Below are 10,281 nucleotides of genomic sequence, written 5' to 3'. Positions count from 1 at the left end.
TTTTTATCATGATCATCAAAATGGCAAAAGCCACCACTTATTGACTGTTCACTGTATGCCAAATATTGGGTTATATCCTTTACATACATTATTTCATTTAACGATTACAGGTCTGCGAAGGAGGCTCTATTATCCCTATGTTACAGGTGAGAAAACAAATTTCGAGAGGTTTAAAAGATTTGCACAAAATACACAACTTCTGAGTGGATGATCCAAAGTTCACACCTAGATCATCTCCAGAGCTCACATTTTTAACCTTTAACCCATACTCTCCCTTAGTCTAATATGGATAGCAGAGTAGATGAATTTTCTTTCCTAGATTGTATGATACTAAGGGTAGAGGTTTCATATTATTTCTTTCATTTCTCTAATCACAATGCCAGTACCCAGGGACACAGTAGATATTGATTAGATAAGAAATCAATATCTAGAAGAAATTATTACAGTAAAATAATTACTGGACCTTAATAATGTATTTCAGAGTAACTTAAGAAAGTTACACTGATGGTTACAACTAAGTCATTTTAAAATTTAAAAGGTGGCATTAATGGGTAAGCGTGATTGACTATGCCAAATATCTTTTTTCTTAAAGTTTCTTAAAGTTTTGTATGTAAATAATATATAAAATGAGATATTCAATCATAATTTTTTGAACTTTACTATCTAGATGATTTGGATCAGTTTATTAAAATGTTTTTGTCTAATGAACTTTCTGTGTCAACCTTATATGTTAAATACATATTTCCATATTTCTTTATTAATCTTGTGCCTTTTTTTTTTTTTTTTTTTTTGGCTTTGTTTCCAGGATGGCGTAGGGGTAGATGAGAAGCTATCTTTGCGGCGGGTAGCTGTGGTTGAAGATTTCTTTGACATTATCTATTCAATGCATGTGGAAACAGGGCCAAATGGAGAACAAATTCGGAAACATGCTGGACAAAAGAGAACTTACAAAGCAGTAAGTTAAAAAAACAAAAAAGGAAAAGAAAAAGGCATGCATTTTGAAATTTGATATTATATGCTTATTAAAGATGGGTTAAATAGCTATGAGTGTTCTATCTTCAACATAAATTAGACTATATCGTGGCCACACTCAACATTTAAACTATTATTATTGAATTCTATTTTGGTTGTATGTTCACTAAGTCTATTGCATATATTGCTAGAAACCTGTTTCTAGCATTATCATTTTCTTTTCTTTAAATGTGCATAAAATGTGGTAGTCCCAGTCAAATGCCCGCAAATGGGAAGATTAGTTGTGTTATTTATTCAATATATAATATGTGTTCAAATCATAATATATAAGTTATCTACTGGAACATATGAACTTTTGTACTACCACTATTGTCTTAACAGTCCTTCCCCTTCAAAACATATTAATGTGTTCAGTTTCTTATTTAATACTTATAGTCACATGAATAAGAAAATTTTATGTGCTTTTCTTATGTTACCTTATATTAAATACATTTGCCCTGAAGGGTATGCCTTTCTTAATTTTCCAGTATAAGTTATCTAAAAATATGTGTTATTTTCATAGGCCTAGTGCCCTTGAACATTTAAAAATGAAAATATATAATGCTTTTATTGTAAATTATCTAGAAAACAGATGTAACTAACTGTTAGATATTGAATATATATTGTCAAAATGGAGTTATATATTATTTCTAAAGTTCTTAATTATACTTACTGTTCGATCTAGACACTTTAATCTAGTTTTTTATTTAATTAAACACTTTATGAAATCATCTTACTATAGATAATTCATCCTTTCTAGGAAAATTGAAGAGTAAATTATTCTTTTCCAATATGAGCAAAGTGTACATCAGAAATACTTTATCAGCAATCAGAATAATATCCTTTTTTAAAATTCTTATTGAACTTTGCTTTTGGCTACCTTTATATTAACTGTTTTCAGCTATATTTATACACAATATCAGTCTGGATCCATTTTTTTTTCAGATACAGAAAAATGTGTGAAATGCTCAAAGTTTCAAATACAGGTACATATGTTTGAAAATTAGCTACTGAGCATAAGAAATAGCTTCTTTTCCATAACTATTTTTTGCTATATCTCCAGGTTCATATTGAATCTTTATAGTTGCATAATAACCCCTAATACATGTTGTATTTATCTCTCCTTCTCTATGGTTTTGTTTCTTGGCTGTTTCCAAATTGCATGGTTTGTGGGCAGGCACTATTGTAAGTTTCCTTACATAACTCTGCCACATAAACTTTCTTTTGACTTACATATCTGAGGAGACATCTTTATCATAACTAATGATAATGACCTAGCTTCTTAAGATAGTTTTGTGTAGACTAATGTTACTGAACATACTCATTTTGCCTGCCTCCTAAGCCAGGGTTGTATCTCTGGATACTAATAGGGAAAAAAACTGTATATTGATCTACTAATATCACTAACTGTGTACTCTTATGATAATTCATTTTCACAAAATAGCTACCTAAACTTGATAGGACTTTGTAAGGTAGGAATACATAAGTTCAGTTGTATTCAATGAAAACAAACCAACAAAAAACAAGTGGCTTCACCGTCAGGAGTAGTGTGGCAGCCAAATCTGTTTAGGTGCCAAAAGCAATTTAAAGTGATTTAATCTTTGAAATCCACTTATTAGAGACCTTTAATTAAAAGAGAAATATGACATAATCCCAAGTCTCTCACCCGGTGTTTTCCTAAATGCAATGTAGAGAATCTGATCCACTGCCATAATGCATGCTAAACACTTCCAATAAATTGGTAAACACATTTCCAACATATATCATTTTGCATTAACGTTTTGAAGACGTTTTCTGCATTTTGGGGTAGGGCTGGATACCAACTTTGAATGTATAAATAGTATCTGAAACATCATCCATTCCCTCTTGAGGATGTCCTATCTGAAGATTCTTTTCTTTCCCAAGTTTATTTTTTGTTTCCGCATCTAAAGTAGTCTCACCTTTTCCTAATATCATGAAGGTTTCTTCTGGCCTCACTTTCTGCCTTCTGGTATTTCTCAACTGAATCCTAACTAGAAAACATTTCCATTTTATGGAGTAATAATAGATTGTAGGAAAAAAAAGAAAAAAACACTGCTGCATTGCCAGCAAAACTGTGCACATGACGCCACAATGAATTTAATTCTAATGTTAATATAAATGTTCAACTAATGGGGCATAAAACTAAATGCAATTTGAAATGAAATGGTGTAGTGCTATTAGGGCCCTAGACTGTTGGGTCAGAATTTAGTTCTCAATACTAATGCTGGAATTGGCTAGTCACTGGTAGAATTAGCTAGATACCTATCGCAGTTATAATGGTTCCCATTAAGATTAATATTTTTTTCCTACTTCTAACACATTAGCTCATAGAGCATGCATGATTATTGACTTTCTTTTTCTCCCTTATCCTACATGGCCAAGAAACCATACTTATACAACTAATCATTAAAACGTGTCATTTTGTCTTAATAATATTACCAATAGATTTAGCGGTCATTTTATTTACTTTGCCTTTTTTGCAAATCTTTCTATGTTTTCACTCTGCAGGAAATGGTGGTCCTTTAATATTGGATTAACTTTTGAATGCTATTTGTTTTTACCTATCTGCAGTATATCATTCCTTGAAATATCTAGTCGTTATACAACTTAAATTTTATTGCAATCTGATGTGACTAGAGAAAAAAATTGGAGGGTGTATTTTCTGTTACTCATGAGCTCTTTTTAAAAATCCACATAAAATGACACATTTTAGGAATATGTAAAGGCTATCATAAGTAATTTTTTTTAGTCATTGTTGAATTCTAGTGTCTTTCAGGTCTTTTCTTCCCCCCTTCATTTGTCCCTGTGTATATATTAACCTTTACTGGTGCACTGAATGTGTTTCCTTCAATATTTTTGGTTGATTATCTACATTAACAGTGGAGAAGAAGTGTGAATCATTCAGGTATCACTTATATTTGAACTTAAGTATATCTTTCTACTGAAAATTGAATGCGAGTGTGCTTAGCAATTTGGAAAGTGACTTCAAAATTAATGTGGTAACATTGTTTAAAAAAAATCATGAATGCAGGAAGTTGTCTTCCAGTCCTTAACTTTTCTCAGCTATTGTCTGAATTCTACCTTCAGGGAATATATGACTCTTCTCTAGTTGTCTTTTATGTCTTGCATTTCATCACAGGCTAAAGCACAGCTGCCTTTCCATAAAGGTTTCTTCAGTTATGGTCCGATTAAAGATAAAGTTTCAAAACTCTTTCTTGCTACATGTAAAATAAAAGTAACTGGTGGAAATCCAGGAACTAGCAGGGAAAGTCAGTGTTTTCAGTGGAGAGAACAGTCTGCATATATATGTGTATATGTACACACACACACACACAACTTGTGGTGTGATACAGTAAGTTTACATGTATTACTCACATACATAGCTGCCAATAATTACGTTCATTTAATTCCGAGTGGAGAGCATATGCTATAGCTAAAAGAAAATAGGCTAGAAGCCAGACAAACTCAGTTTCAAATTTCAAATCTAGTACTTCCTATCTGTGTCACTTTTGGCCAATTATTTACTTTTTTTCTCCTCCTGTTTAGAGGGAGATAATGATATGCATGGTGTGGCAAAATAAATGAGTTAATATGCATGAAGTGCTTTCCTTATGGTCAACTTTTGAATAATGTTTTTTCTCCTTTATGCAATCACTAGTCATGTTCCAGGTAGAAGGACAAACGGGACAATCAACATAGTTCCATCGTTGCCCTAATTATAATTATGGATGTAATTTCCTCTGCTTGCCCCAATGCCTCCGTGTTGGGAGAGAGATGAATAGTAATAACTTAGGCATTCTCTTATGTACATCTTATAAATGTCACTATCGCTGGCAGTCCACAGTGTAACTGTTTTCCAAGCTTTGACCGGGCTGAAGGGAAGCATGGAAAAAGCCAGGTTACCTGTGTTTAGGAGCTCTCCTGCTAGATGAAGTTTATGAGAATTTCAGTTATTTCATTTGCTTTTACCCAAGTTTCAGTCTTACGTTAATTTTAAATTGCTTTTCTGAAAAATTTTAAAACTGGATCTCTTTAAAAAATTGCTTTCAATATGAATAGAATATTCCTTTCCAGGGACATGCTGTAGAAAAATAATATATTAGGCAGAATGTCTGTATCCCTACTCTGAATGTTAAAAAGGAAAAGTCTTTATTCTAGCAGGCCTACAACTCTTAACCTTGAAACTTCAGTTAGTGTCATTTTATCCTGTTCTGTTTTATTAATATCTATTGGTTCGGTGTCTCTACTGCTAAATGGGGTTTTTTAACTTGCACCATTTGGGCTAATTTGCTATATCAAATTTCCCAGAATTCTTGTCAACTTAGAATGAGGCAAATGACCAAAATTTGCAGCCATTGTGGTGTGAAAAAAATAACACTAAATTAAAACTCAAAAGTTCCTAGCAATTAATTTACCCTCTTTTTGACTTAGGCCACAGTTTTTGCACATATAAAATGAGGGGGCTATATTTCTGTTTTTTTTCCAGCTCTGAAGGAATTACAGCAGTTTTCATGGTGTGTATGGAGCCATTACTGTGGAAGGGGCACAAGGAAAATAGTAACCAAAGTGAGCAAATAGGTTGGCACAAGAAATGTTCAAACATAGGGAAATGCCTCCTGCTCTTGGAAAAGTAGATTGGCTGATGAGCAAAGCAGAGAGATAGAAGATTTTGGCTTCATAATCATCTAGAGAGCTCTCCTATAAATAATAATGATGATGGTAATAATCACGAAAAGGATCTGTAGTCATTAGACTTCCTATATCTAGGATTTAAAAATAGTGATATAAGAAGAAAGGCCATAAAAATGACTCTCAAGTGTCAGCAGATTTTCACTGCTCTCCATTTTTGTTAAAAATTTTGCAGTAATCTGAACCATGTTGTCAACGGATGGCTACTTAAGTTATAAAGTGATTTTAAGCGACAGTGCAACAGATGTGACCACACCTAAAATTTTGTTGTAAACATAAACGATCCTGTGAACATCAGTGTTGCTTGTCTTATAGTCCTATAGTCTGAGACACTGTTGAAATAGGGGGTTATATCTATTTCTGTGATTAGCACCAGGAACGCCGTGCTCTCTAAGTACATTTCCCTTCCCTATCACAATTACTCAAGGTTTACAATTAGAATTTAACTTCTTTAGATTAAAGTGTTGACCTATATATCTTTATATGGACTTCAAATATCCTTGGGCAAGAGAAGCTAGAGAATAAATTAGGCTGATAGCAGTCATTGACATTTTGTATGATCATTTTGTAAATGTGTTTGTCTTTCATATCTAGCTGGGTTTAACTCAAGAATAGATAGGAAAGAAATGTGTGACATGCCATACATAGACCTACTGATGTTCCAAGTAGCATAGCATCGTCCTGATTTTTGTGTGAACCCCAGTGTGGCATCATGAGTAATAGCCTTTGGCATGTATCTTATAGAAGTTGAGAACTCATGTTATCAACATGAATTGATATTGGCTCATCAATATCTTGAGCTTTTGCTCAAGATGAGCCAAAATATTGGCTATATTCCCCATATTGTACATCCTTGAGCCTGTCTTACACCCAGTAGTATGTACCTGCCACTCCTCCACTCCTATATTGCTCCTCCCCCCACAACTGGTAACCACTAGTTTGTTCTCTATATCTGTGAGTCTGCTTCTTTTTGTTATATTCACTAGTTAGTTGTAGTTTTTAGATTCCGCACATAAGTGATATCATACAATATTTGTCTTTCTCTGTCTGACTTATTTCCCTTAGCGTAATGCCCTCCAAGTCCATCCATGTTGCTGCAAATGGAAAATTTTCGTTATTTTTTTTCTTTATTTATAGCTAGGGTCAAAGTTAAAAAAAGTCTTGTAGTCCCTAATGGTGGGGGACCATGTCTGTTTCTCATATTACTGTATAATCACAGCTTAGTAAAAGAACCGTCTCATGGCAGAGTATTCCATAGATACTCGTTGAAGGAAAAAAATTAACTCGTCTCTGTGAAGTCCTCGCCTTTTTGATACCAACTAAGTAGATGTTACTATAAATAGAGATAATGAAATAAGATCAGAGCTGTAGCCGGTGGCTGTAAAGACCCTGCACTACACAACTCATGTTTACCTTGAACAGCACCCTGGATTTCTGCAATTTTGCAGGCTATGAATAAGGTAACAAAATTATTTAACACAAGTGCTCCCCCCTTGCTTTTCAGGGAAAACTTTGATGCTGCATTAAATTATGCTATCATCTTAGAGGCAGGATAGAAACACATCACTTACATTTCCACACTTTGGTTTATTTCTTATCAGATGCACACCCATATCCACATATCCCCCCCCACACATAATAGGTTTTATAAAGGTGATTATTACTAAATATTGAACAGCTATTAAACACGGTACACATAATATTAAACCTACATTTATGGAGGAAGAGTCTCATTGTTTTAGATAACTAAAAATATTATTCAGACTAAGAAGTCAGATGTGTAAAATCATCTCAGAAGGAAAAAATAAATCAGTGGCATGAGAATTAGAGTTATTAAATAACAATCTTAAAACAGAAGAATAGTGTTCTGCCATTCGTCAAAATTGATTTATTTCTTATGTCGGTGTAGTGAGAATTATCACAGGTGAGCAGAGTAACAGTGCAAATCCTGTATACTCAGAACCTTTCTTTTAGGTAGTAGAGACCGTCAAAAGACATAACTCACCCAAACCAGTTTATCACCAACTAATGTCACAAACCCTGTCATTAATAATTTTCGTATTATTGTGAATAGGTATATTCCTTGAAAGGGAATTAACCTTCTGGAGAAACAGCATTAACTCTTCATGTCCAGCCTGATAAATTGCTACTTCAGTGCACCCTTGTGGTGAAAATGTGCCAATGCAGCTTTTAAAACTACTCGGAAGATTAGTACCTACTAGTGGGTGATTCTTCTTCAGATCCAGAGGTTCCTGGGTACTGTGATGATGTAATAAATAAAATCTCCTGAACTTCTTACAGTATATGCACCTGTATAAATACCTATATATGTATTTAATTGGGATAAAATATAATAGGAAAGAGGGCTAGGACATGGGCTCTTGGTGTGACGTAATAGAAAATGGTGCCAGCTCTGATGTCAGCTAGACGTGGGTTCAAATCCTGGTTAGGTAAGTTCTATATGTGTGACTTGGGTATGTGTTATTTTTAGGGTTGCTTTGAGGCTCATAAATAATGTATGTAAAGGTTTTAACTTAATTGCTTCAAACATATTATGATAGTGAGGTAATGTGATTTAAAAAATATGGCATTGTTTGTGGGGTAACAGATTCTATAAACAGATTTTTCTCTATTAACTAGATATTGAGAGGTCTATTTCTTTCTTTGTATCATCTGTGATCCCCAGTGGCCCAAGGATAACATGCACCCATGTCTTCATTCATGACTTTTCCAGAATTGAAAGTGTTATTCACTAACTTCATCTGCTGCAATTTTAGTCAGTTCATCATAAGTAACGAGTGACAAGCCTTTACCTGTTTTTTATGTTTATCTGCTCTACTCCTCATCCTCCTCTCTACCTTCATTTTTCTGGGAATGTCCTCTCCCACATCACAGCCGTATTTGAGCATTGCTCTGTTCCTTAACCCTAGCAATCGGAAAAGAGGTGAATCATGAAAGAAACAGATTTTGAGAATTTGGAATTTGGACCAAGAAATTTCTGTCTTGGTGTGTTTTAATTCTTCAGTGGAGAACATATGAACGTGATATCTTTTGTTATATGTATCCATTAGTTTGCATAGTTATTTGTGTAGTCTAAAGCAATATTTCTCAAAAGGGCACTATAGACTTTGGGGTCAGACAGTTGGCATTGCCCCAAGTACTCAGAGCTTTATCCTTAACCCCTGGGGTCGAAGTTCCAGCAACACAAGTCGCAGTTATTCCGTTTTCAAAAGTCACCTTGTTACTGAACACAAGTTCATGCGCCCAACACGTGGTGAGGCCAAATAAACCAAAACGTTGGAGTTGGGAGCACAGAAAGGTTTATTGGAAGCCCATGCAAGGAGACAGGTGGCTCGTGCCCCAAAACCCCCAAACCCCTGGAAGGGTTTCAGTAAAGCACTTTTAAAGGCAAGGTGGGGGAGGGGTGTGGTTACTTGTTGCAAACTTCTTGGTGTCGGATTCCTTTGTTCTTGTAGCGGTCCACTTAGGTCAGGTTACGATGTTTCTGCAAACCTCCAACAAGACAAATGCTCTGCTCTGCTCTGCAACTTTTTATCTCTATATGAATGGACTCTTAAAGGTCAGCTTATCCTTGAGGATAGGCTATCCTGTATATTTCAGGCTATAGGCAACATTCTTTTAGTAAAGGCGCAAGGCCAGCATGACCAAGCACCGGCAACAGAGCACAAAGGTTAACGTAAAAGGAGCAGATCTAATATGGAGCCAGATTTGTTCTTCCCTATTGTAAGCTCTAGAGTACAGTAAACACACAAGTTGAGAGCTGTTTTCTAAAGGAAACCATGTGGCTAGTTCTTTACTGGGCATCTCAGAAAAATGTTTTCATTATTTGCGAGTTGTGGAGCAGTTGAACAATCCAGACAATGAATTCTGCATCCATTACCTCATTATTACCATCTCACAGACTCTGCAGTTTTCACACACATATGAGGGTTGTGCGACTCACTGCACTCCCTAGAGAAGTGAAGACTAACCTTCTCCAGTTTTCTTTTTTTTGTACATCTTTATTGGAGTATAATTGCTTTACAATGGTGTGTTAGTTTCTGCTTTATTACAAAGTGAATCAGTTATACATATACATATGTTCCCATATCTCTTCCCTCTTGCGTCTCCTTCCCTCCCTCCCACCCTCCCTATCCCACCCCCCTAGGTGGTCACAAAGCACCGAGCAGATCTCCCTGTGCTATGCGGCTGCTTCCCACTAGCTATCTGTTTTACGCTTGGTAGTGTATATATGTCCATGCCTCTCTCTCGCTTTGTCACAGCTTACCCTTCGCCCTCCCCATATCCTCAAGTCCATTCTCTAGTAGGTCTGTGTCTTTATTCCTGTCTTACACCTAGGTTCCTCATGACATTTTTTTTTCTTAAATTCCATATATATGTGTTAGCATACGGTATTTGTCTTTCTCTTTCTGACTTACTTCACTCTGTATGACAGACTGTATGTCCATCCACCTCATTACAAATAGCTCAATTTCGTTTCTTTTTATGGCTGAGTAATATTCCATTGAATATATGTGCCACATCTTCTTTATCCATTCA

At 35.1% G+C, this 10,281-nt stretch overlaps 1 protein-coding gene across 1 annotated transcript in view; it reads left to right on the top strand.

Annotated features, from left to right (window-relative positions):
• The first annotated feature begins 805 nt into the window (after positions 1 to 805).
• Positions 806 to 10,281, top strand: part of NOL4 (nucleolar protein 4) — a 292,288-nt gene continuing 282,812 nt past the window's right edge. The window contains exon 1 of the mRNA XM_089895063.1: positions 806 to 955. Within this exon, the coding sequence (XP_089751189.1) occupies positions 884 to 955 (72 nt within the window). The 5' untranslated portion in view covers positions 806 to 883. The remainder of the gene's footprint in view (positions 956 to 10,281) is intronic.

This window comes from Delphinapterus leucas, chromosome 14 (assembly GCF_059928025.1).
Source record: "Delphinapterus leucas isolate spDelLeu-1000000601 "Yukka" chromosome 14, BTC_Dleu_Yukka2, whole genome shotgun sequence".
Classification (NCBI taxonomy): Eukaryota; Metazoa; Chordata; class Mammalia; order Artiodactyla; family Monodontidae; genus Delphinapterus; species Delphinapterus leucas.
This window is presented reverse-complemented; position numbering and strand designations above follow the sequence as displayed.